The 27811-nt window shown below is 43.0% G+C and overlaps 1 protein-coding gene and 1 long non-coding RNA gene across 4 annotated transcripts in view; one reads left to right on the top strand and one right to left on the bottom strand.

Annotated features, from left to right (window-relative positions):
- The first annotated feature begins 672 nt into the window (after nucleotides 1-672).
- On the top strand, nucleotides 673-10340 carry BAMBI (BMP and activin membrane bound inhibitor). Of its 2 annotated transcripts, none has more exons than XM_058183546.1 (3): nucleotides 673-1104; nucleotides 7093-7380; nucleotides 9554-10340. In XM_058183546.1, exons 1-3 carry the CDS (start codon nucleotides 1029-1031, stop codon nucleotides 9970-9972), a joined length of 783 nt encoding a protein of 260 aa, XP_058039529.1. In that variant the 5' UTR covers nucleotides 673-1028; the 3' UTR covers nucleotides 9973-10340. The 2 variants fall into 2 exon arrangements, with proteins under 2 accessions (XP_058039529.1, XP_058039530.1); XM_058183547.1 differs by lacking the exon at nucleotides 673-1104 and adding an exon at nucleotides 1701-2413.
- A 9021-nt stretch (nucleotides 10341-19361) lies between these two features.
- Nucleotides 19362-27811, bottom strand: part of LOC131198531 (uncharacterized) — a 147651-nt gene continuing 139201 nt past the window's right edge. The window contains exons 4-5 of one of the 2 annotated variants that reach the window (XR_009155109.1): nucleotides 22663-22766; nucleotides 19362-19962 (exon numbers count right to left, since the gene is read on the bottom strand). This is a non-coding gene — a long non-coding RNA (uncharacterized LOC131198531). Of the gene's footprint in view, nucleotides 19963-21581; nucleotides 22767-27811 lie in introns of those variants that run through there. The other variant, XR_009155108.1, reaches the window with a different exon arrangement.

Raw genomic sequence — 27811 nt, forward strand, 5'->3', positions numbered from 1 at the left:
CTGCTACTCCCAGTGCAGCCATATCCGAGGGACTGGTCAGGCTCCTGCTGGTCAAACCCTCCCTCCGACGGGGCTTTATCGATCCTAGGAGAAGGACGCACGGAGGGGAAGTGGGCGCGCTCCTGTCGCCTTTCCAGGGAAGGGAAGATAGCGGTGGAACTTCTCAAGGTGGCTGCCCGCCTCCCCCTCCAAACCCCCTTTTCATGCTACCTCCCTCTCCCCTTTATTTTTCTTAGCCATCCATATGGATTTCTAGGCCATAAAAGCCTAGGAGCAACCTGTCCGCTTGCTTTATTTCGTCGGAAGCAGGCGTTCCTGGCACAGAACTTGGCGCGCTAGGGGGATTCTGACTCCCGCCCCGAAGGTTAACCACTGGAAGATTAAATGCAACGCAAACCAAAAAAACGGACACAGCGTGCATTTCCCACAAAGCCGCGCCGTTTGTTAAACTAAACGTCGCTGCTCTCTTGCACGGCTAATTCCAACCCTAAAAACCCAGGAGAAAGTGAGCGGGAACGGTCGTTCTCCCAGGGTCAGCCTTCCAACCGGATCAATAAGCTCCGCTACTTTGAGCGCCACTTAGGCTCCGCCTACGACAATAGCAGTGGGCGGGCCGAAGGGCGGGCCGAGGCGGGGTCAGGCGGCGGGGTGGCCGCATTATTTACAGAGCAAGATTGGAGCGTAAGGGGGAGTGGGGACGCTGCACTGTCTGCCGTGCGCACTGGCTTTAAGAAAGTGGCGAGGACCAAGGTCTGCGCGGGGTAGAGCGCTGCAGCGGCCGTGGGATCGGGTCTCCGCTCGCCCAGTGTGATTGTAGCTGAAGGGGCTTCCTCCTCGCCAGTCCGGTATTTCCAGGCTCCGGCGGGCCCTGCTGGGATCTGGGACTGAAGGACAGCAGACGCGGGCAGACGGTTCGTTCTTCGGGAGAGTCGATGTGTTTCCCCATCGGAGCCCTTCCTTGCGGTGTCGCAAGGTGAAGCGATCTCGGGACGTCCGGCGGCAAAAAAAGCCAAGCAGGAGGGTCTTCAATGGAGCGTCACTCCAGTTTCTTCTTCATCTGGCTACAACTGGAGCTGTGCGCCATGGCCATCCTATTGACCAAAGGTGAGCGCCAGCGCCGGAGTGCTTCGGAAGGACGAGGCATCCAAGGGAAGCTTCCCCCATCGCGAGGGGCTGGAGATGCCTCAGTCTTTTTCCTAGTCTGGGTCAAGGTTCGGAGTGCGGAGGATCCGTGGCGGGGTCGTTCATGGAGCGAAAAGAACTAGGGAAAGAAACGCACTTGCGGGGCGGGCGCTGAGGAGAGGAGAAGCGGGTGGCTGAGGGCCGATGCGCCGCTCCCTCTTTGGGGGCGATCCGTCGCTCGCTGACCAGTGCCCAACTTGTTTTTAAACTTAATATCGTTCATCGCGGTGCATGGTTGGAACGCAGTCGACGTGGTTCTTATATAGTTTTGTTAAGCGGTGCAAAGCCTGAGAATCAGATTAATTGTGCAGAGTGAAAGTAACCACGGTCCTGCGTGCAAAAACAGTGGCGGTGCCTTCGTCCAAGCAACCTGTCCCAAATTGGGAGGGGGGGTCGAGCCTTCTGCGCGCGACCACATGACAGGTAGTTTCTCTTTAAAAGCCCTAGTTCTGCAAAAGGTGCGCTCGCACCTTGGGCAACCCCTGAAGAGAAAAGGAAATGGTCAGCGATATTTTAGGATGAGATTTTTATCTCTGGGCAACTTTAAACCCGATTGTCTTCCACGGGAGGACTTTGAAAAGCGGCTGAAAAGATCACAGGAGAGTTGACTGGGGAGGTGGCGGCGTTTTTTGCGCACGGGAATGCCTTCTTCCCGTGATCAAAGACCCTAAGAAACTGACCACGCTAAGATGTAGGGCGCCTTGGGGGCAAAGGGAGAGTAGCCCGGAGGATCTGAAATCAGGCTTGACCCTCACCTCCGGTTCTGGATTGTGATTAAAGGCCGAGAAGGTCTTGCCTCCTGGGTAGAAGCTTTTTGGTGTGGGGGGGGTACACTTAATGTCATCCAAGGGCTTCCAAAGCTGCGTCCCTATCTTCCAATCCTGGGCGCGCAGCAGAGCTTGCTCTCAAGATGCACGGGACGAAGCGCACAACCCTGCAGCTGCGCCAACAGTTTGGGATCCTCCAAGGTAGCCTGCCTAGCAGGACCCGGCGAAGCCAGCCGGGCTTCCTGGCGAGCAGTCGTGCTAAGTGGCGGGCGGACCAGTACGGCTACTTGGAAAGCTCCAAGTAGGAAGGGAAGATCCGAAGGGGCCGGTCTCCCTCCTCTCCTTAAGCCATAAACGTTGGGAGCAAGCGAGGGTCTTAGGAAAGGGTCTGCGTCGTCGACCTTCACTGGCTCCTGCCGGGCCAGGCGGGGTTGCCAGTGTGGTGGCAGCCGCCCTCGCAGCGGGTAAGCCCAGTAGCATCCCGCCAGCAGTCCAGCCTCGCCACTTCCCCGGGGCGGTTCCCCTCCCCTTGGCCGGCCTGGCCTCTCTTGTTCCTGGCTGGCGAGCTGCTTGTGCTGGGCCCAGCGCGGCCTTTGAAAATCGCTGCCAAGGCTTTGTGAGGGTGTCGGGTTTCTTCCCGGGCCGAGGCGCGCAGGCCAGAACAAGCTCGCCTGTTCCTGGAAGTGGTGACGGGGCTTGGATTTCATGCGCTCCCTCTCCGCCTCCCGCGTGGCTTCGTCCCTCCTCGCCCCCGATTTCATTGATGCGAAGCAACCCCCGGGGCAAGCGGTTGTCAAAATGTTTTACTTAGGCCATCTTTAGCGCGCTTCGGAACTTTTTCAGCTGAGAGGTTAATTCTCTTTCTCACCCATTTCAACCTCCCAAATCAAGCTGAGCAGGAGATTCCTGTCACTGAGGAGCAACTGGCCAGAAGGCAGAATCCTGCACCCTTTTCTCTTTCATGGCTTCCCTGGAGGGGGGAGAGTGAAGGGCAAGAGCCATCTAAAAACCATTTAGATTCAAGTTTGTAGTCAAACATAATTTGCTTTGTTTTGGCTTAGGGGAAAACCTGCCTGCCAAGGATTTATACCATAAATGGTTGTTTATGGCACAACCACCAAGCAGTGTAATGTGCAGATACAGTCTTTTCCAGACTGACATCTCTTACCAGTTTCCTTGATGTTGGCTAGCCAGAGGCTTAGCTTGAAATAAATTAACTCCACACACTACTCAGCAATTTTGTGAGGCTGGCAGCATTTAAGGGTAAATTGTTTCTCAGATAATCCCAAAAGTTCAGACTTTTGGGGTGTTCCTACAACAGTCAGCACAAAACTTTTTTTTTCCTCCTCCCTTTTTAGAAATAAAAGGTACTGTTCAAACAGGGGAGAGAATGGGAAAGTTGACGTTTCCCATAATTGCCATGTTTCATGGAGAGGAGGTTAAAGGATAAGCAAGCACAGGGTTGATGTGCTATAGTATTTATTTATTTTGGAAAGAAGGGTGTAATTAACCCCAAATAACAGCCCTTGAAGCCAGCGGAGGGAAGTTTTCTGGCCCCATCAAAGAGGGACTAAGAAGGGAGTGACTGGGAATAATGTACAGTTGCAGATACTGAAACTATGTGCCTGATAATGATATAATTAGGGGATCACAGACTTCTGGCTGCTGTCGACTTCAAACGCTTTAAGAGAAGCCTGCAGTCTCTCCTGAAGCCACCTTGACTAAAAGCAGACATTTTTCTTTAATAGCTACATACAGTAACAAGAAAGAAGAGGTGAACAGAAAGGGCATTGTTCACCTCTTGAAAATACCAAATACCCTCTCTGGCCTTTTGCATAGTTCAGAAAGAATCTTTATGAATTGACAGAAATAACTATTCCCCCCCCTCCAAAAAATACAATATTACAAAACCTCTGCTCTTTTCCACTGGAAATATATATATATATATATATATATATATTAAAAAGGCAAATGTGAAAACCTGAGTTAAATTAAAATGAAACTGTAATAACTTGATGACTGCTCTATCAGGTTTTGTTTATGAAGCCAGCCTTGGGGTCAGAGAAAAGATAAGATTTTCAAAGAGGGTCATATAAGCTATTAAAACAGAAGCGGGGTCTTATGGTTTGTTTTCTTTGCATGTTACTTCCTGAGACAGTTTGTGGGAAGAGGACACATGTGCAATTTCCCTCTTAAGTGTTTTTATATTTATCCATGGATTGTCAGTGTAAGATGTTCAGTTGTCTGAATTTGCTTGCTAGATAACATTTGCTTCAATGACCTTTTTAAGAAAGGGGAATGCAAAATTGGGAAAGCAAAACTTTGAAAGAAGAAAAATCTAGATAAGTATAAGGGAAACATCGGGAATAAGAACTGATAAATGTTAACTATCACCCACATTGTATACAACTTTCTATTTTTATTTTCTATTTTTTCTTATTACAGTTATCCATTTGGGTGAAGAATCTTAAATGTTTGTTTTGCTTACCAATTTCCAGGCAAAGGAGAGGTGAAATGTTTTCTGTCAAAATAGCTCTCCAAATTCTAGTTGTAAGTTTTTGAACTTGTGAATTTAACAGGAAGACTTCAGAGCATGATACACACAGGATACACATAAGGCTTAGAATTCAAAGGACTTGATATTACATCTTTCTAAAAATAAGTCTGCTGGTGTATTTTTTTTCTTTCTAGTAAGATGTGCATGGATGTGTGCATTGTAATCTCTTAATTGATTTGGAAATTAGAAGTCTAAAACCTTTTTTTTTTTAAAAATGTATTAGATTTTTTAATGGTTGATTTTTAAAAAGGTTAAAGAAACATATATTTCAATGATGATAATTTCTGGAAGTTGAGAATAGCCCATCTTTTCTTCCTACTTCTGTTCATATATTTTTTTCAGATTTAAACTCAAATATTTTTAAAAAGAGTAACATTTCTGTGTGTAATAAAATGAATCTTATTTTTGAAGGCTATTGAGATGTTTTCATGAAGGGAACTTTTTTTTAGCTTCCTTTATAAATCTTTGTGGTTTCCTGTGCATTTTTCTTTTAGTCCAAGAGCAGAGGGTTTTCAGGTTAAGTGTTTACCTTTCTTGACCACATGATGGATTGAGTGAATGAGGAACTGGTAGTGGTAGAGGAAAGTTTAATTTTACCATTGCATCCTTCCTTCCCTAGAAAGAAGTTGATTTTGGCAAGTAGAAACTACAGTTGTAAACAAAATTTCCTGTTTTAAAATGGAGTTAAAAGCACTTCAACACCAGGAATTCCTTTTTGAAAAAAAGATTCTCTGTTGAACCTAATGCTTCTCTTTTTGTCTCATAGATGAATTTCTCAATATCTCTTTAGGGACAAAGTTCTCAGTTAAGTTCAGAAAGATGACTGTAGATTTTTCTTTGTTTTAATTTTTTTTCATGTGTTATATACTGATACAGTTGTGAGGAATGCAATGTCCGTTGTGTGTATATAATTTTTTTTTAATTGAAAACGTTTTACAAAAAAAAACTTTCCCCCCTTTCCCCCCTCCCCCTCTACCCTCCCTCCCCCCTCCCTTCAAAAAACCCCCTCCCCCCCACTTCCCGGAACAAACACAAGGTATAGTTAAAAATAAAACAAACATATGCTAAAATTTTTCCCTCCTAACTGTATATAATTTTTTTATCCCACCTTTGTTGTTTTTATAAATAACTCAAAGTAGAGAACATACCTAATATTTTTTTTCCTCTTCCTGTTTTCCCCACAACAATAACCCTGTGATGTGGGATGGGGTAGGCAGAAGTGACTGACCCAAAATCATAAGCTGGTTTTCATGCTTAAGGTGGGAGTACGGTCTTCTAGCATGGTGCCTTCAGTACTTTAATTCTGTCAGTATTTTATCAACTTTGGAATTAACCTAATGGATCTTAGATCTAATACTGGATGCTATATTGATATTGTTTCCTGATTGCTTATTTGTACCCTATGACTATAATTAAATGTTGTACCTTATGATTCTTGATGATATCTTCTTTTATGTACACTGAGAGCATATACACCAAGACAAATTCCTTGAGTGTCCAATCACACTTGGCCAATAAAAATTCTATTCTATTCTATTCTATTCTATTCTATTCTATTCTATTCTATTCTATTCTATTCTATTCTATTCTATTCTATTCTATTCTATTCTGGATGCTATGATGCATCTGCCATTATAGAAAAATGATATAAATAATAAGTAGGCAGGGTGTGCAATCCTGTGCATCCAGGCAGAAATACTGAATGGTTAATAAGTGCTAACAAATTTTGACCAGGAGAATCTGTTTTGTAAGGCATACTATATGAGTAACTTGGTCTTTGTATGCAACAGCCGTGAGAACTTAAGCTGCTACTGAGGTTCAACAACTGAAGTATATGTGGATGTTTCTAGTGCTATTAGAAATCCTTAATTTTTTTTCATACACCCCCAAATTATTTTGGCACTGTTTGTATATAATTCTTTGTTCATTGTTTGAATGGGTGGCCTTGTATGTATGTCAGAGATTCTGTGGGTTTGAAATGGCAAATATTGTCAATATATCAGCTACTTCTTCTTCTTTGTCTAGTATTTGTACATCATACTTATTTCACACTAGTATCAGTTTGTTTTCCATGGAGCTCCCTAAGAATGCCTCAAATATTGTTGACCATCATTAATCCATGCTTATGTGCCAATAATAGATGGCTTATTTACAATGGAAAAACTGAAATCTGACATTCCAGTTTTGGTATCTTGAAGTCCTGCTCATACCAAATAAGTAAAGTCATCCCCTGAGTTGCTCTGGGATTAAAACTCTTAAAACTATTAATTTTGTTGACCAAGAATTCTGAGAACTATAGGTCAATGCATCAAAAGAGTACCACAGCTGGCATAAATTGACCCAGAACTGTTTCTGGATGTTTCTGGATAGTTACTCTACTTTCACCTTGGCAGACTGGAAATAACTGGTTAGGGATAGATCCCGTCATTATCTATGTGGCCCTAGGATTGATGGCTCATAATAATCTTATCAGTTAAATTATGCTATTCTATTGAGCTTACCTCAGTCCTTGGCAAAGACTTCTATAAAAGCAAGCACTTCTGAATATCTGCTGGCTAACCAGCTTCCCTTTTTATTTTGTAACAGGTGAAATCAGATGCTACTGTGATGCTGCACATTGTGTTGCAACAGGCTACATGTGCAAATCAGAGTTGAGTGCTTGCTTCTCTAGACTGCTTGACCCACAAAACAGCCATTCTCCACTGACTCATGGCTGCTTGGACTCCTTTGCAAGCACCTTGGATATTTGTCAAGTTAACATAGCCCAAAACCAATCTGGCATTGCCATACCCACGGTGGAATGTTGTCATGAGGATATGTGCAATTACAGAGGCCTCTCTGATGTTCTGTCTACTTCCAGAGGTGACCCGTTGGGTAAGTCATATTCTTATTCTGTATTGGCAACAGAGAAGATCTTGTTAGCTTCCTAATGATTTTAGGCTTAAGCAAAGTGGAGAAGGAAGCATGTGGCAGGGAAACCTTTGCCAAAAAGCTTTTACATCTGCATTTGCATCAGACACAAAGCTTTGCGCTTTTTTATTTGTATCTCACCTGGCATGTTGCCAGAGGATCCATGTCTTGGGTGGAGTGCTTGCTTTCATCACAATGTAATGCATTCTAGACTGGGTAAAATAAACTATTAGACTAAAATTAATTACAGTATGTTAAATGTGAATGAAAAGGAAATAACCAAAATTTTAATTTTCTAACATGGAGCTCAATTTCTTGTACTAATCTGGTGCTGAAACAGTTCAGAGATGTAACTGAAGGAATTTAACAATATAAAAATAATTCCTTTGACCCCACAAATCTTCTGGTGCAACTCTGTTGTTGCTTTGCAGATTGAGGAAATCCAGTGTGTCCTCATAGTTACTGGGATATCCATTTAATTGATGCTGTATCCCCAGCAACATCATTGATTTTTTGGTAAATGGAAGAATATCAACAGGTCTCAAGGATGCCTCTTGTTTCAAATTTAGTGATTATTTTCCTCAACTGCATATTCTGTTCTCTAAATGTCTGGATTTTCATGTGGGTCACATTATGTTGTTTTACTTAATACCATGAAGGAAGTTACAAACTAAAATATATCTGGTTGGGAAAAGAGGGTGAAACTGTTCTTCATATTATTGAATTGAACATTGCATCTATGTTAAAAGCTGTTGAGTTCAGCAAAATCTAGAGACTTTTTGTTTGTTGCTAACTAAATTTTTTTAGTTAGATTTTTTTATTATTTTGATCATCTATTATCAAGTTGGTGTCAACTTGGGAACCACCTGCTGTAGATATTCTTCTGGCATTTAGATCTACTTTAATTTTAAATTTCAATCCTGAACCCTATAAATCATGTAGAAACTGCCATTTTTGTTTTAAAAAAAATCTTAATAATCATAGGTTGTCTTTGGGCTGATAAAGCAAAAGCTTAATTTAATTAGGACAATGCTGAACCTTTTAATTTTGAAGAGGCACAAATCTGCATTTGTGCTGGTTTACAGAAGATAAAATTTAATAAGCTACTATGACACTTTGCTATAAGCTCCAAACAAATAATGCTAGGGATTTTCAATTCCTTTTGTGCTTTTATGCTCTATGTAATTATTTATAGTTAAAGAAATCACTGCTAAAATACTTTGTAGTGTCATGTTCACGGTCTTCTAAAATGCGATCTAAAGGTTTCTTAATTTGCAAACCATTTCACATATTTAATTTATCATTCTAATCAAATCAGGCTGAGACAGTAACTTGTGCAGACTCCCTAAACTATGTTGGGTTTCTTGCTTGTGCAGAAAGAGAGCAAGTTGCTTCAACTAGTTATTGCATCTCTAATGGCTAATGGCACGTTTGTTTGAGGTACATAATTTGTTTGCATTTTAGTAAGGTGTTTATTTATGGAGAAAATGGAACTGAAATCCCCTCTCCTTCCAATTTGCTATACTTCTATTTACAGGAGTGCATTGTTCAAATAGGACAACCTGGGATGCAGCATCCTTATCCTGTGTTTCTGGAGCCATACAATAAGTACTCAAATTATAAAGAGAAACCTTTACAGGTAGTCCTTGAGTTATGACCAGTCATGGACCCCCTTGTCCAAAATATATTCACACATTCCAAAGTTATGAGGGTCCCTATGGTCACATTTCAAGTGCTTGACACCTGGCCCACATTTGGTAATGGGATTGCAGTTTATGATTCCCCCCCCCATCTTTAAACATTTTATTAGATTATAGAATAAATACAAAAATACAAAAGCAAATAGGTCACAGAGGAAAAGGGTGGAAAAAGTGAGGTTGGGAGGGAGAAAAGATAAAAAAAGTTGAAAAAGTGGGGTGGGTGTGTCCTAAAATGGAATAAGGAATGATTTGCTTTATGACTTGCGCTGGCAGTGAGTAGGCTCCATTGCTGTCATAAATCAAGGATTTCCTGTAATAACTGTGATTTCAAATGGTGGGGAGTAATAATGGAATTTTTCTAGTATATTTATTGAACAATGTGGCTTACTACTTTTAAATCTTCTGTCCTTCCCCCCCCCCCACTTCCTTCTTTGCAGGACAAGGGAGCAGATACCAACATGACAACAGTCGAAACCTCCTCACTAAAGTTCAGGAACTTACTTCCTCAAAAGAATTGTGGTTCAGGGCTGCTGTCATTGCTGTCCCCATCGCAGGTGGACTGATCTTGGTGCTCCTCATCATGCTAGCATTGCGTATGCTCAGAAGTGAAAATAAACAACTTCAGGACCAGCGGCAACAGATGCTCTCGCGGTTGCACTACAGCTTCCATGGACATCATTCCAAAAAAGGACAAATGGCTAAGCTAGACTTGGAATGCATGGTGCCCGTCACAGGCCTTGAGAACTGTTGCATGACCTGTGAGAAGATGCGACAGCCGGACTTCAGTAATGACAGAATACTTTCACTTGTCCACTGGGGCATGTATGGAGGGCATGGAAAGCTGGAATTTGTGTGATCACTTCTTTTCTGTTTTTTTAAAATATCAGTATAAATATATATATAATTTTGTCCTTAAAATTACTAGGATTTTTTTTCAAAGGCTGTTGGGTTCTGCTGGACAGGAGCACTTTATATGGGAGTGGGAGGGAAGCCTACAATCATAAGTCCACCCCAAAAAAAAGGACCTCTGCAGATGGAACATTGAATTTGTCTTCTGAAGGATTCCAAAAGAGATCTCTTATTTGCACAGAGTAAATACACTTGATGTATTGTTTGTTTTAAAATTATGAAAGCCAATTTGAGAAGTTGTACATGCTGTTACCACAGTTGTCTGAACTGTAGGGAAATGGGTGGAGTAATTATACTATTAAATGGTATGCACATTCTGATGTAAAGATTTTTAAAAAAAAACACACAAATATATAGATATCTATTTTGCCTGAAACTTCTTTTGTAGTATTGTGGATGAACTATTATTCTAGAGAACAGGCCCTCCTCAATTGTACAGTTTCTTTATAGATTTTCCATTCATCTTTGATACAGTTTGTGGAAGATAAATCCAACAGCCCATATAAATTAACGTGCATCCTCTTTTTCGAACAATCAAGAGTTTTCTTCTGTCATTCACTGATTTTCTTGCTATAAATATGGACAAATTCATTCTACATGTATAGAATGGGGTATAGTTTGGAAGATAAATATTACAATTTCTGCATCATACTTAATGCACATTCTAATGTCGAAGAGATATCATTCCTAGATTTCTAGGACAGCATATTTTGATTAAATTGGATACTCTTACTTTCCAAAAAGAAAAAAGAAAAAGAGAATCCAGGCTACTGAACACGCTTGGACCTTTGGCATTGCTTGTCCCGAAAAGGTTAGTGGTTAGTATGAGTTTACATATAACTACGATTAAAGAATAACTTGTGTGGTAAAGCCAAGACTAAGGCAATGCAGCTTCTCCCCCTCCCCATACATACACATACACACAACACACATGCACGCATGCACAATGACACAGACAACCATGAAACATTGGGTAGTTCAACTGCTCTTTTCAACTGCCTAAATAAATAACATAACCTAGTTTGCACAGCATGCTGAACCATAAACTGCATAACTCCATTTTACATTAAAATGGTTGTGAACGTAGTTGTTGCATGATAGGAAACTAAAAATAATCTTACTTGGATGAATGATGGGCCAAAACAGAAATACGGATTTTTCAGAGACAGATGGAACAGGATTCCTTCTTTCCAGACTACAATGACACAATTACTGTAATGCAAGAACACTAATTAAATGCATTGCTACGGCAGGACCTGGCCTGCAAGTCATCAGTCAAGATTTATTCCGGTAAATAAAAAGTCTGTAAGTCAGGAAGAAAATTAGCATTGTTGTTCATGGACTTTTCAGTACCACTAGAACAAGAGATAATTGCTCCCAATTGTATTTTGGAACAGCTTTATTGCTTGGTTTTATGACACACAATACAGCCTGGTTTTTATGGTCCTGACTATGTTTATAGGTAGAAGTGGATCAAAAAATCTGCTTTGCTTTTGGCAGAATAGGACAAATTATCTGAGCTGCATGGCCTGTGGTGAATCTCTTGCTCTAAGTAGAGCAGGCCCTGTCATCGCTATTTCAGTGACTTCTCCTTTTAGATAGGCCGGGATAGGATTGCAAACACTATTCTTTCTCCCTATGTAGTTTCGTCATTAGCAACAATACCTGTAGAAAACAATACTGAATAGGATGCCTTTCGGAACATCGTGTGACTGTAGTCTAGGAACGCAAACAATTTTGCTTCTTTTGAACATATAGAGAAAACTCTAGAATTTGCTGGGGGAGTCAGTTTTCAGCCACGAGAATGGATAATCCTGAAGACTTTCCTTGACTGAGCTAATGACAGCTGTTGGGAGTCCTACTTTAGCAAAACTTGAAGGGCTGCAGATTCCCCATCTCTGCTAAGAGTGAGTGGGAAAGTGAAGGGTGCAGAATCCTCAAATGTATAAGACAGTATTCACAATTCAAATACCAAGGGGGTTACATACTTAAAAGATGTCCCAAGACACATAATGGTGGCTGTTTGCATGGTGATGTCTTTGCTTTTATCATTTTGGTCTGCTACTATTCCTGTGGAGCAGAGCTGCCAGCAGCAGAGCAAATAATTAAACATTGGAACTGGAGGTGGAATTTTATTTTTTATTTTACTTTATTAGGATATGCCTAAAATAAATTTAATTTAAAAGAAAAAGATGGTATACAAAGGCCTGAGGAAAATAAACGTAAATAATTATTAAAATGAGGCAAATCAACCTATTAAAATCCCAGAGTACATTTAAATGTTTTTTTTTTGTGGTGGGGGAAATGGTATCAAGAAGTTTACATTATTAGTGTCACAGATTTCCAGATCTTGGGCACTTGTTCATCATCTCGATGCCTATTTCTGCACCAATCAAGAGAAGCTTGAAAAAAGCTATGCTATTACGCACAAGAATTGCATCACACAATATGAAAAAGAGTAGTGGGAAAGAGGTCCAAACAGCCAATTGTGTGGTTCCACAGACCCACAGCAGCCATGGAAGCTGATTTAAAAATCTACCATAGGAAAGCAAAAGGATCAAGCAAGATGTACCATAGTTTAGCAAATCTTTTCTTAAATACAAACTAACCTGAATGCAAGGAATAAAATGGGATATAACCATGAGTTCAATCTAATCTATTAAGTGGAAACAATTTCCTCAAAAGTTAAAACAAGCTGAATTGATAATAGTGGTAGACATTGCATTTTTGTATCCATGAGCTGGGCATCCCAGCAAAAGAAGCTAAATTCCAGGGCTTGAAATATATTTTTACTGCCCTACTGAGCTTTTTTGGGACTTGCTTGCAAATGAACATAACTGCATATCTTTTTAGTGCCCCTTTTCTCAATTCTACCTCTCTCTTCATTTTTGTGTTTTTCTTTCCCAAGGCAACAACACTTGTGTCTGCTAATTCCAGGTTCTTCAGCAATTGTTTGCCTCTTCTTCGCTCCTGCCTAACTGGTTCTGCAAAAAAGCCCCTACCCTGCATGTGTGTTGTGGAGTGAGGTGGGGGTGGAACTGAAATTCCAACTGTGTCTGCTGTGGAAATCACAAAGTTCCCCTCCTCAAAAGGGCCAGTAAATCTGGTTTCAATACAACACTGAGTGATTACAAGCTGAACAAGGAGCTTGAAAATAACCAGCCTCCATTGGTAGCTGGAGCGCTGGGGTGCTCAGCAGACTTATCTGGGTGGCGAATCTGGGGCTTGCTGGCTCTTGGTATTCCAGTGTTTACAGCTGCCAAAGCCAATAAATTCAGTCCAGATTAATTTCTCTTGTAAAGGATCAGCATCAGTGCATGAAAGCTTCAAGGTGGAGTTTCTGCTTTTCCGTGTTTTAGGACAAAGGAGTGAGAGCTGCCTCCACCCCAGCTCAGGTTTTTTCCTTCCCTTCCTGCAGACTTGAACACAAACCTTTTGTTCTTCAAAACATAAACTGAGAGGCATTTTGTTAGATAAATCTTCTAGGATTATTATTATTAGCGGTATAATTTTGTTTTAAGTATTTATGGTTGCTATTCAAAATAAAACATTGCAAGGTTTTATTTATGATCAAAATATGAGTGTACAAGCACACACACAGAAAAAAGGCAGAATGTTTACAGAATCTCGTGCTAGATTAGTGTAGGCACTGTAAAGAATGACAACATATTTAACTATCTGCTGTAAACCAGCTAGATGAAAGGAAGGAAGGAAGGGAAAGAAAGGAAGAGACAAAGGAGGGAAGGAAGGAAGGAAGGAAGGAAGGAAGGAAGGAAGGAAGGAAGGAAGGAAGGAAGGAAGGAAGGAAAGAGTCAGGACAGGACAAATCCAATGTCTTTCACAGGTCAAATTAAAGAGAACATAGAGATATAAGAGCAGATGAAGTGTCACCTGTGCAGTGTGACCAATAAAAAATGGTTTAAAAAACCCCTCCAAAAACCTTACAATAGTTTTATATATAAAAATTTAGAAATAGAATAGAATAGAATTTTTTATTGGCCAAGTGTGATTGGACACACAAGGAATTTGTCTTGGTGCATATGCTCTCAGTGCACATAAAAGAAAAGATACTGTTAGGTTCGGGCAATGAAGAGGCAGGAGACCAATGAGTGACAACAGCTCTTTAGTTTATTGTGACCCAGCGAAGAACAACCGGCAAAAACCCCTCTTTAAATACTCTTTTGGTTGAGGCTTCAACCAATCAGCAACGTGCAATTTTCCCGCCCAAAATTCCCTCTCAAAGTTCAAAATACATTACACTCCTTCCCTCCCAGAACGCTTTGTACCTCTATTTACATAATATTTACATGCTATTTCTCTACGTAGTCACGCAGGTAGACAGGGCGTCTCCTAACTCTTTCTGACCTGCGCAGTTCATTCTCTGGGAGAGAGTCGAGCTGGTCGGAGGGACTGTTTGTTCCTCCCAGCTCCTCCTCTAGGCCGTCCGGCCCTGGATTATTGGCTGAATCATTCCTGTTGCCTTCAGGAGGAACCGGTTGGCATCGCTGGACTTCATCGGAATCAGATAAGTCCTCCGCTCGCCTCGGGTTTGAGTCAGCTGCAGATTCAAACAATTGGTAGTCAGGGCCTGGTTGTTTGGTTTCTAGTTTGTTTGGTATACGTTTTCTTAACTGGTCTATGTGGCGTTTCCATACCCGGCCGTCCTCCATGTCTACTACGTATGATTTGGGTCCGGTTATGCCCAGAATTTCCCCCTTTAACCATGTTGGGCCCTCGCTATAGTTGTGTGCCCATACTGGGTCACCCACTGTCATTTCCCTGGTTTTTCCTTGAATACCCTTGTACCCGTCTGGGGTATAAGTTGGGTTTAGTCGGTCTAGCGGGCACCTGAGTTTCCTGCCCATTAAGAGTTCCGCTGGGCTGCGGCCAGTTGTTACACAAGGGGTCCTATGTTGGACGGCCAGGAAAGTGTCTATTTTCGTTTGCCAGTCGCCTGGACTTATCCTAGATAGCGCTTCCTTGGTGCTCCGAACGAAACGTTCTGCAAGTCCGGGTGGAAAGGCGCCGAGAGGACATGTCTGATGCCCTCTCCCGCTAAATACCCCTCAAACTGGTTTGCCGTGAATTGCGGGCCGTTGTCAGAGACTAGGGTGTCGGGCAGGCCGTGTGTTACGAATAGATGCCTTAGGACTGTGATTACTGCTTCGGCCGTTGTGCTTTTCATGAGGATTATTTCTAACCATTTTGAGTAGGCATCTACCACAATTAAAAAGGTCTGCCCATGGAACGGCCCCGCAAAATCTATGTGAATCCTGGACCAAGGCCCCTGGGGTTTCTCCCACTCTCTAACTGGGGCTGTAGGGGGTAGCGACCTCGACTCTTGGCAGGATTGGCATTTCCCTACCCTGTCGCTGATGTCCTTATCCATTAAGGGCCACCATACATAACTCCTCGCTAAACTCTTCATCCGCACAATCCCTGGGTGGCCCACATGCAACAGTTCCAACACATTTTCACGTAATTTTTCTGGGATAACTACCCTATCCCCCCATAACAGACACCCCCCTTGAACAGACAGTTCTGATTGTTTTTTCGCAAAGTCTTTGAAACGCTCGCCCGGCGCAGCGGGCCAATCCCTTTGCACCCAACTGATTACAGTCCGAATTGTAATGTCTCTATACGATGCCCTAGCCACCTGCTTGGATGTGACTGGGCCAGAGTCCAAAGAGTCAATTAGTAAGACGGGTGTCCCCGGGGTGGGGTCCTCAATTGTCTCTGGTAAAGGGCATCTGCTCAGAGCGTCCGCATGCCCTAAGTCTTTTTCTGGGCGGTGGAGCAATTTGTAGGAGTATGCCGCTAGGAAAATAGTCCATCGGGTCAGCCTGGGAGAAAGTGCCACGGGTGTTGAGCGGTCACCCGTTAAAAGCCCTAGAAGGGGTCTGTGGTCCGTGACTATCTCGAAATCTCGCCCGAACAAGTATTCGTGAAATTTCTTAACCCCGGAGACTATGGCCAATGCTTCCCTATCTAACTGGCTGTAGTTCCTTTCCGCAGAGGACATAGTCTGGGAATAATACGCTATAGGGACTTCTGTTCCATTTGGTAACCTATGGCTGAGCACCGCCCCCACCCCATATGGTGAAGCGTCGCAAACTAGCACTAGTGGCAACGTGCCATTGTACTGGATGAGGAGGCTATCGCTGGACAAAAGGTTTTTTACCCCCTCAAATGCCCTAGCCTCTTCTCTGCCCCAGGACCACACAGCTTTCTTTGCTAGCAACTTATGTAGCGGCTCGGCTACTGTTGCTTTATTCTTCAAGAATACCGCATAAAAATTAACAAGCCCCAAGAATGCCTGTAATTCTGTTTTATTTTTGGGGGCTGGGGCCTTTCTAATGGCCCGTACCTTGCTCTCCGTGGGGTGGATCCCTTCCCTGTCTATTCGGTATCCTAGGAATTCTACAGATTTCACCCCAATGTGGCATTTGTTGAGCTTAACTTTAAGCCCCGCAGACCTAAAAATGCCCAACACCTTCCTTAGTTTTACCCCGAGTTCCTCTAAGTTTTCAGCTGATACCAATACATCGTCGAAGTATGGTACCACTCCTGGCAGGCCCTGTAATAATCGCTCCATTAGGTTCTGGAAGAGCCCTGGGGCCACGCTAACTCCGAACTGGAGTCGCGTACATTTGAAAGCCCCACGGTGCGTGACAATTGTCTGCGCCTCAGCTGTGCTGCTATCTACAGGTAGCTGCTGGTAGGCTTGGGCCAAATCGAGTTTGGCGAAGACCTGCCCTTGCCCTAATGAGTGTAGCAAATGTTGCACCACTGAAATGGGGTATGCACTTTTCTGCAATGCTTTGTTAAGCGTTGCTTTGTAGTCAGCGCAAATTCGGACCGAACCGTCCGGTTTGACTGGGGTTACTATGGGTGTCTCCCATTTTGCATGGTCGACGGGGACTAATATTCCCTGGCTTACTAGCTTGTCCAATTCTCGGTCAATTTTAGGCTTTAGGGCGAATGGAACCCTCCTATCCTTTAACCGGATGGGGGCGACTTGGGGGTCAAGGTTGAAAGAAATAGGGGTCCCCATGTACTTGCCCAGGCAATCCTTGAATACGTCCTCGAACTCCTTCAGTAGTTCGTCTCTGAGGATGATGTCGCTCCTGTAAACCCCGGTCACTCCCATGCCCAAAGCTCGGAACCAGTCCAACCCTAGCAAACTCGGTAGAGTTCCGTTTACTATGGTGATTGGCAGGGTCTTTGTGAATTGTCCATATTTGACTTGGACGGATGTGGCTCCTCGAACAGGGATCCGATTCCCCTGGTAGTCCTGCACTCTCAGCTTCTGGGTTTGTAGCTGACGTTTAGCGATCGCTGGCAAGTCTCTCACGATGGTGTCCCAGGACATAATTGTGATTGACGACCCAGTGTCTACTTCCATGGGGCACTGCACCCCTTCAATGTAGACTTGGGTAAATATTTTCTTCTCTAGTCGTGTCGATGCGTGGCCCACTCTCACAGTGGTCTGGTTTAACTTCGCGCCCTTTTTAAATGGACCAATCCCGGGCCGCTTCGCTGCTCTGATTGGTCGGTTCGAATTTTTGGCGGGAAGGTTGGGGGGCTCGGCAGGCCCGAGCTATGTGTCCTTTTTTTCCACACCGTCGACAAACCACGTCCTTGAATCTGCAGTTTTGCCGTTGGTGTTGCCCCCCACAACTCACACATTCGTCCCGGTCACCTCTCTCCAGCCTCCCGGTGTGGAACACCTCTTCCTCTTCCTCACCTTCCGATTCGGCCTGGACTTCCTCACTGTGGACCGGTGTAGTCTTTGTCCCGGCACCCTGCGCGTTTGGCTTTTGCAAGGTCTCCGCCGCCTTGGTGGACATCTCATGAGCTCTGGCTTCGTCCAGGGCTATCGCTAGAGTCAGGTTGCTTTTAGACAGCAGCCGCCTTTGTAGTCTGATGTCTCTGACCCCACAAATGAGCTGTTCGAGTAAGGAATCCTCCAAATCTCTGTACTCACAGTGGTTTGCGGCTTTCCTCAATGCGGCCATGTACACACTTATTGATTCGCCTTCTCACTGTACCCGTTGCCTCAATTCGAAACGTTGGACGAACTTTGAGGGTACCGGTGCGTAGTGCGCTCGAAGTGTTGTTTGTAGTGTCTGCCACGGTACCGATTGTACCGGCGTTGGCTCTGAGAGTGACTCCGCCGTATCGAAGACCTCTGGACCGCAGTGGCTCAGGAAGTATGCTCGCTTCCGATTGTCCGAGACTCCCTGTAGTTCGTTTGCTTCGAGGAAACACTCGAAGCGAGCCATGTACGACCCCCATTTCTCCTTGGCTGGGTCGAATGGCGCTGGCGGCGTGTAGCTGGACATCGCTATTTTCCGCCTTCGAAAACTGGCTGGGTTTTTTGAATTCCTGGTTCCTTCAGCTCTTTCTTTCGATTTCACTGCCTCAACATCCCACCTTCGTCGCCAATGTTAGGTTCGGGCAATGAAGAGGCAGGAGACCAATGAGTGACAACAGCTCTTTAGTTTATTGTGACCCAGTGAAGAACAACCGGCAAAACCCCCTCTTTAAATACTCTTTTGGTTGAGGCTTCAACCAATCAGCAACGTGCAATTTTCCCGCCCAAAATTCCCTCTCAAAGTTCAAAATACATTACAGATACCTTCATCAAGGTACAACATTTACAACACAAATGATGGTCAATATATCAATATAAATCATAAGGATTGCCAGCAACAAAGTTACAGTCATACAGTCATAAGTGGAAGGAGATTGGTGATGGGAACGATGAGAAGATTAATAGTAGTGCAGATTCAGTAAATAGTTTGACAGTGTTGAAGGAATTATTTGTTTAGCAGAGTGATGGCCTTCGGGGAAAAAACTGTTCTTGTGTTTAGTTGTTCTCGTGTGCAGTGCTCTATAAATAAATACCGTATATACTCGAATATAAGCCGATCCGAGTATAAGCCGAGGTCCCCAATTTTACCCCAAAAAACTGGGGTAAACTGGGGACTCGAGTATAAGCCGAGGGTGGGAAATGAGGCAGCTACCGGTCGGGAAACCCTCCTCCTCAGCCGAGAAGGCTGGCGGCTCCCCGCCCGCCTCTCACTGCACCGGCAGGGCTTCCCGCTAATGCAAAAGCCCGCCAAGTTTGCCATCCGGTATAATGTGAAAAAGAAGAAAAAAAACCTCGAGTATAAGCCGATCCGAGTATAAGCCGAGGACGCTTTTCAGCACAAAAACGTGCTGAAAACTCGCTTATACTCGAGTATAAGCCGAGGGGACGTTTTTCAGCACAAAAAACGTGCTGAAAAACTCGGCTTATACTCGAGTATATACGGTAAGTGCTTTTTAGGAGAAAGTGGGTAAAGCTGTCGATTTGGAAAACCAAATTCAAGATTATTTTATTTTATTTTATTTTATTAAATTTCTATACCGCCCTTCTCCCGAAGGACTCAGGGCGGTGTACAGCCAAAATAAAACACAGAATATGTACAATTAAAAGAATTTAAAATGAACTATTACTATGCGGCCGATAATTAAAACATTTAAAAATTTAAAATATTATTAAAACCCCCAATTTAAAAGGGGCCGGTTTAGCTCTGCCTGGTAAGGCCTGTTATTAAGAACACAAAGCCTGCAATTACTGCAGGTTCGAGCCCGGCCCAAGGTTGACTCAGCCTTCCATCCTTTATAAGGTAGGTAAAATGAGGACCCAGATTGTTGGGGGGGCAATAAGTTGACTTTGTAAATATATACAAATAGAATGAGACTATTGCCCTATACATTGTAAGCCGCCCTGAGTCTTCGGAAAAGGGCGGGGTATAAATGTAAACAACAAAAAAAAAAAAACCTATTTATGCCAAGATCAGAACATTTAGGCAATAATTAGAATTGTTTTTGATAAAATAGTCCAAATCCAACATTCACATCCTGAATTGGATTTCAGAATTCAGCCCTGTAAAACAAAACAAAACAAAACAAAAATTAAAGTATGCCCCATTTCAATTTCATTTACAGGTTACTTCACTAAATGACCAAGTTGCTGTTCCCAGTTACGATTGCTAAATGAGGATTGCCTGTATTTGTCTTCTCTTATGAAATGATAGAAGCTGCACGTGATGTATATCAGAGGTGGGTTTCAGCAGGTTCTGACCAGTTCTGGAGAACCAGTAGTGGAAATTTTGAGTAGTTCGGAGAACCAGGAGTAAAAATTCTGACGGGCCCCACCCCCATCTATTCTCTGCCTCCCAGGTCCCAGCTTATCAGGAGAAAATGGAGATTTTACAGTATCTTTCCCCTGGAGTGGGGTGGGAATGGTGATTTTATAGTATTTCCCCTGCCATGCCCACCAAGCCACGCCCACCAAGCTATACCCACAGATCCAGTAGTAAAAAATTTTGAAACCCACCACTGATGTATATATGTACTAAATGAGAACAGATATGCTATTGGGGTACTTATTCTAACAGCTTTCTCTAAATGTGGTCCCAGCAAGCATGTAGAATCCTCTTTTTCATATCAACTGACAATAACTAAGGGACACCCAATGCAGCTAATAGCTCAGCTGTCTTGTCTTTTCCTTGTCTGAATGTATTTCACACAATGCAGGAAACTTTCTCTGAAATGGCTACTTTGCTTAGTACCATCTGTGGAGTGGTATACTTTCCCCCAGAGCCCTTCCCAAAATTTATGCAACTTTGATTTACTGGTTATTTTCCATGGCTATCAACAGTGAATTATTGTCACTCAACAGGCTTTTTCGGTTTTTAATGAACCAAAGTATGTTTCACAAGCAGAGATGTATAATGCTAGCGTCCAGTTCCTGCCTCAATCTTTCAAAGTGGATCATTCTGTGCCCGTTGGGCTACTAGCCAGTATACACTTCCCATTGGTGCACAAATATCGTAATATGCCAAACGGGCAGCAACTGAATTGGGGGGGATTTCCTCTGTCTTTTTAACTTTATTTTTGTGTGGACCTTGAGGTGGATTTTATAGATTTTTAATTGTAAATTGCCTGAAGTCCTTTAGACAGTGAGATGGAATGTGTATAAATTTGATTAATAAATAAACTAGTACTACTACAGAATAACTGCCACTTCTCTGAGGTAAGCAAACAATTGCCAATAGAAGAGAACATTTGTAGCTAAGGGCAGGGGTGAAATTCAAATTTTTTTACTATCGGTTCTGTGGACATGGCTTGGTGAGCCTGGCAGGGAAGGATACTGCAAAATCCCCATTCCCTCCCCACTCCCGGAGAAGGATACTGCAAAATCCATTCCCACCCCACTCCTGGTGGGAGGATATTGCAAAATCTCCATTCCCACCCCACTCTGGGGCCAGCCAGAGGTGATTTTTGCCAGTTCTCCGAACTCAAAATTTCCGCTACTGGTTCTCCAGAACCTGTCAGAACCTGCTGGCTAAACTGTGGGTCCTCTCAATGCTTGTTTATCTTCTTACAGACATTTCATTACCAAACTAGATAATATCAGAGCTGGTTGTGTAACAAAATGTCTGCAAGAAAACAGCTAAGCTCAGAGAACACCAAGGACCTCACAGATAATCAAATGTATGACAAGAAATCGGAGCAGTTTAATGGAGCACCATTAGTGCAATAAAGATAAGAAACAGGAAGAGTTTCAATTGATGAATTTTCACTGCCATCTTGACTTTTTTTTTTAATACCACCTTTGGTGACACTCATGATTAATGTATGGGCTTTCCAATACAGTTATGCAAAACCTTATTGTGCTGATGAGTTTGTATGGCATGCCGGCATCCTTTATGACATGACCAGGGAATCTGTAACAAGACCAGATCATATGAATGGCAGGAACTTCACTCTTTTTATGCCATACAATACCAACACACAGAAAAATAAAATCTAATCTCCATTCCTTTTTAAACAATTTTTGGGGAGGAGGTGTCTTGTAAACGCAAACTAATATTTCCAGGTGAAATAATTTCATTTTAAAATTTTAAGTTAATTGTAAGTTAACTTAATGCCAGACTCATTGTCTGGATATTCCAATTTTTCATTCTAGAACCCACAGAGATGTAACTAATGTTAACCATCATTTAACTTTATACTACCATATGAAATCCAAGCTCTAATGTTGTAAAAGATAGAAGGAAAGAGAAGAAGAGGACAGCCAGGTGACTGGAATCAGGTACAGACTCAGGGTGCAACATTGGAAGACCTGAAGGAACAAATTAGAAAAAGGTCATACCAGGGAAAAGCTATGTGATTGCTAGAAGCATTCCTTGGTGCCACTTAATCAATCAATAATAATGTAAAATCGAATTATTCGTACCAGTTCAAGCACCACAGGTCTTAGGGACCTTAGAATTTACAAGACTCTCTGGGGATGCAAAAGCCCCTGTGCCATATCGTTTCATTAGTACATATTTCAGTGATGTATATTGCAAAATGCAAACTGTAGGCAGGTAACTTCAATGTAACTTCAGGTAACTTCAGGTAACTTTAATGTCTCAAAGACATTAAAACCATCATTAAAAACCAACCGATCTAAAGCATTGGCTCCTTGTTTAGTCCAACCATTTCAGTAAAGCATTTCTTCCTGCTGCTTTCAGAATTAGGTTATTCCACGGTGTTAATTTCTTACGTGATTCAGGATCAAAACATAGCTGCTTACATATTAATGATCAAATGTATTTGGTAGCTTTCAAAGCTGGAAATGAAGACCTCTGTTTCATAGACCTGGACCCAAGATTTTAGAATATAAATCTATGTAAACATCTGGAGAAATAAAATGCAATGGTTAAAAACAGTGGTACTTAAACCATCTACCCAATTATACCTTTCCCCAGTCTTGAATAACATCATTACCCCACTTTCTGTTGTTATACACAGCAGCTAAAGTCTCACACTAGTTGGTAAGCTTACAGACAAGTAATTACAAACTGTTCCATTAACCCCAGATAAGCCTGCATTACTTCTTGGGGGTAATTGTTGCCAGTTTAAGAACCATTGGGTTAAGGGCTCTATGCTAGAAACTGGGAGCCTGCAGTTGCTGATCCTGCCTTAGAATCAAAACCAAATGGTGGTAATCTTGGGCCAGCTCCTTTTTTCAGTCATCCGAACACAAATACAAATGCAGATAATTCTGAAAATATTGCTAAGAAAACTGCAGAGACTTTAGAAAGAGTGTAGAGCAACCAAGATGATTAGGGGACTGGACGCTAAAACATATAATGAATGATTGCAGGAACTGAGCATGGCTAGTCTAGTGAAGAGAAGGACCAGGGCAGACATGAGAGCAGTGTTCCAATATTTGAGGGGTTGCCACAAAGAGAAAAGGTCAAGCTATTTTCCAAGGCACCTGAAGGCCAGATAAGGAACAAGGAGAGATTCAACCTGGAAATAAGGAGAAATTTTCTGACAGTGAGAGCAATCAGCCACTGGAACAGCTTGCTTTCAGAAGTCGTGGGAGCTTCATCACTGGAAGCTTTCAAGAAGAGACTGGCTTGCCATCTGTCAGAAATTGTGTAGGGTTTCCTGCTTGGGCAGGGGGTTGGACTAGATGACCTACAAGGTCCCTTCCAACTCTGTTGATCTGTTAAGTTGTCAGGAGTCGGGATTGACTGAAGGCACTTTCCACAATGAAATCTATAACATTAACATTTAAAGAGGGCTGGTAGCAAATGTCCTATTGCAGTTGTGCTGCACTGCAAGAGATGTCTACTGTATCTAGAATATTGTTTGGGTCATGATTTGATAATTTGGAGCTCAATCTAATCTGATATGGTGTGATCTATGGATTAGCCAAGTAGGGCTCAAACACAAGCTTTGGAAATCAGAAGCATTTCCTATATTTCTTGGCATGGGAAATCCCTGAGTGGGCATAACTTTAGCCTTTAAAAGTAAATTCAGTGCACTACAATATTGAACTTTTTAAGAATGGAGATACCTGAGAGTGGATCGAAGAATTTATCTGGGCCAAATGAAATTGCTTCATGCTGGTGGTAAAGAATATATCACAGCATGCTTCATTAACTAGAGATCACCACTTCCAACAATATGTATTTATATAGCAAATATATACTTAGTCACCAAGTAGATTGAGTTTGGTCTAGTTCATGTCAACTTCCCATATTTTTTCCTATATAAATATTTTTGACCAATGAGAATATATTTCTGAATAATTAACTAACATTTTGCAAATTAAAATTTTAATATATCTAGTATCTTCTATAGAGATGTCCATGGAGAGGCCAAAATCTGCAAGCTGGCAGGTGCAGCATGTTTAATGAAGTTCTACATGGAAAGAAATTCTGAATGGTTTACACGGACAGGGCTTCAACCACAACATCACAACTGCCATCTTGTAGATTTTGACCCGTTCCCATGGATGCCCCCATCTACTAGCAGAAATTTTACAGGAAGAGTATGTCTCCTTTAAAACTTCCCAAGAAAAGTTATTTCTGCTTTATTCATAAACAAAATATGCACATTTAATCAATCAATCCGTTAAATTCATATGAAGAAGTAAGATGTTTGAGAAGATTAAATAATACTATTATATAATCCAAAAGGCATATCCACCCTGCTTTGTATCTGGCCAAACCTTGTCGTAAGTAAATTGGAAGAAGATTCCTAAAAATGTTAAGCATCATTTCAGGAAAATGAAATATTGCATGTTTATTTAAGGAAAAGAGGAGAAAAATGGCATGGCAAGGCAATTATGAAAATGAATATGCTTCTATAAAGCAACATGGAAAAAGTAAATACACCATAATGAGAGAGAGAACAGGAAGCTGAAGAGACACATCAGCAATTCTTCCTGAGAGTATTTCTGTTCTTTGTCTACAAGTAAAAAAAATTTTTGGGGTCCATGCATTCACTCATTAAAGCGGGGGGCGGGGGGGGGAGCAATTGAAAATAGAACCAAGCAAAAGAAGACCAAACCCCAGTTTGAAAATGAAGGGCAAGTGGTTTTGCTGCATGGAATAAATTATTCACATACTAAATATCTTAGTTTCAAGAGCTTCTGTCCACAGCAGATATTCTTATTCACACTAGAGTAATTCACAAAGCAGCCTGTCTTCTGTAGTTAAATGAGCCTTTGGTCTCCTTGGAGGGATTTCTTGGAGGGACAACCTGATGCAGATTCTCTTCTCTGGGTTGGTAGGAGAAGACATTGTTTGTTTGCTCGTTTGTTTGTATCCTGTCTATTATTTTTATAGATAACTCAAAGTGGTGAACATATTCAGCACACCTTCCTCGTTTGATCACAATAATCCTGTGAGGTGAGCTGGCCTGAATAACAGAATAAATAACAGAATAACAGAGTTGGAAGGGACCTTGGAGGTCTTCTAGTCCAACCCCCTGTTCAAGCAGGAAATCCTAAACCATTTCAGACAAGTGGCTGTCCAGGCTCTTTTTAAAAATTTCCTGTGTTGAAGCACCCACTGATTAAGTGGTCAAATTGTCAGGAATTTTTCCTTAATTTCATGTTGCTTCTCTCCTTGATTAGTTTCCATCCATTGCTTCTTGTCCTGCCTTCAGGTGCTTTGGAAAATAGGTTGACCCCCCTCTTCTTTATGGCAGCCCCTTAGATATTGGAACACTAATGGTTCAATGTCTTTTCATGGCTAAAGTGGAACTTGAACTGACAATCTTCTGCTTTTTAATCTTCTGCTTTTTAACCACTACTAAACCAAACTAGCTCTCATTCAGATGCAATGAAGTGACACCATGGCATCTTTCACAATGTATCTACCATATGTATATTTTGACTTGAACTTGATGGAGGCATCTCCACAAGGGACAGAAAGAGAGCAAGTGCCCAATCCAGGACAAATAGCTTTTTCACTTTCCTATTGATTTCTGAATCTCCTGAAATCTGGAGATGGATTTGGAGAAATTATCCTGCTTCCAAAATCTAAAATGTAGAAGCAGCCTGCCTTTGTAGAAATAACATTTTTTTAAAAAGCAAAAGCTACTACTCAGTTATCCTGAAATGTGTTGGAACTCAAGGACTTAGGTACAAACAAAAACTTTTCTTTGTTTGTTATGAGGAGGCCCATAGTCACTCTACCCTTGTCATGGTCGGATCATTCGATCCTTCGGTTGGACGTTCGAACCGCCAACCCGCACCGCAGGGAGACGGAACCGACGTGTTGGTTCCGTCCCAGGCACCTGATGGAACCGGAGAGGTTTTTGACGGAGCTTGGGCCAATTCCTGAGGATCTAGCCCACGACTCGGCTAAAGAACTCATCGCCGCCTGGGAAAGGGCGGCGACGGGGCCCTTGGACCGCGTCGTGCCTTTGCAGCCTCTGACCCAGCGCCGATCTTGACCGGCTCCTTGGTATTCCGAGGAGCTGAGAGAGATGAAGCACCGGAAAAGACACCTAGAGAGTGGTTGGAGGGCCAGCCGTTCTGAACCTGATCAAACACTAGTAAGGTCACATATTCAGACCTATCTAGTGGCGATAAGAGCGGCGAAGCGTGAATATTTCTCCGCTCTTATTGTGTCGGCAGATAACCGCCCAGCAGCCTTGTTTAGGATGACCCGTTCCCTTCTTACTCAGGGAGCTAGGGAAGATCCCTTGCAAGGCCGTGCTGAGGACTTTGGAAAATATCTGCACGATAAAATCGCTCAGATTCGGGATGGGCTGGACACAGATTGGGTAGTTTCGGATGGGATGACAGAGGTGGGTCTTGAGGTTGCCATCGGAGAGGAGTTTGACACTGTGGCTCCCGAGGACATGGACAGGATACTGAGGAGGCTGAATGCAACCACATGTTTATTGGACCCGTGTCCCTCCTGATTGGTACTGGCCACACAGGAGGTTACACGAGGCTGGTTTCAGGGAATTGTTAACGCTTCTTTGAGGGAAGGTGTTTTCCTACAGCCTTGAAAGAGGCTGTGGTGAGACCCCTCCTCAAGAAGCCCTCCCTGGATCCAGCTGTTTTATCGAACTACCGTCCGGTCTCCAATCTTTGTTTTGTGGCGAAGATTGTTGAGTGTGGTAGCGCATCAGCTCCCTCAGTACCTGGATGAAGCTGTCTATCTGGACCCGTTCCAGTCCGGTTTCCGGCCTGGGTACAGCACAGAGATGGCTTTGGTCGCGTTGGTGGATGATCTCTGGAGGGCCCAGGACAGGGGTTGTTCCTCTGCCCTGGTCCTGTTAGATCTCTCAGCGGCTTTTGATACCATCGACCATGCTATCTTGCTGCGTCGGCTGGAGGGGTTAGGAGTGGGGGGCACCGTTTTTCGGTGGTTCTCCTCCTTCCTCTCTGACCGATCACAGACGGTGTTGGCAGGGGGCAGAGATCGACTGCAAGGCGCCTCTTGTGTGGGGTGCCTCAGGGGTCAGTTCTCTCGCCTCTTGTTGTGACCCAGGTTCCTGGACCCGGACTCCTGGACTCGGATGATTCAGAAAGTGAGGGAGAAGACCTGGCAAGCCCTGCTTCTCTTGAGCCCTCTCCCTCCCTGGCACCCACTCAAAGGGAGGAGGAGGGGCCGGCAAGGCCTGATTCTCTGGAGCCTTCTTCTGATTTGGCAACGCCCCAAGAACAGTTTTGGAGTGATGCAAGACTGCGCAGACGTGACTGGCGTGCGCAGCAGAAGCAGCGTTGGGATAAAGCCAAGTTATGATTGTCATGCAGTGACATCTGCAGAGACTATAAATAGGAGGCGGGACTTCCTGGTTTTTTGTCTTGGACAAAGCAATGAATTTGCGCGGGCAAACTGTATCAATGGAGGGAAGAATATATTCGTGAGTAATTCTGGCCTTATCTATAATTTCCTCGTTATCTCCAGAAACTTGGCAGGCCC

Source organism: Ahaetulla prasina, chromosome 4, assembly GCF_028640845.1.
Source record: "Ahaetulla prasina isolate Xishuangbanna chromosome 4, ASM2864084v1, whole genome shotgun sequence".
In the NCBI taxonomy this organism is placed as follows: domain Eukaryota; kingdom Metazoa; phylum Chordata; class Lepidosauria; order Squamata; family Colubridae; genus Ahaetulla; species Ahaetulla prasina.

Bases quoted from the DNA above. Each gene is read 5' to 3' on its own strand.
- BAMBI (XM_058183546.1), top strand. From the start codon at position 1,029: ATGGAGCGTCACTCCAGTTTCTTCTTCATCTGGCTACAACTGGAGCTG. The intron at 1,105-7,092 runs GTGAGCGCCAGC...ATTTTGTAACAG, and splicing joins GGCCATCCTATTGACCAAAG to GTGAAATCAGATGCTACTGT. The intron at 7,381-9,553 runs GTAAGTCATATT...CCTTCTTTGCAG, and splicing joins TTCCAGAGGTGACCCGTTGG to GACAAGGGAGCAGATACCAA.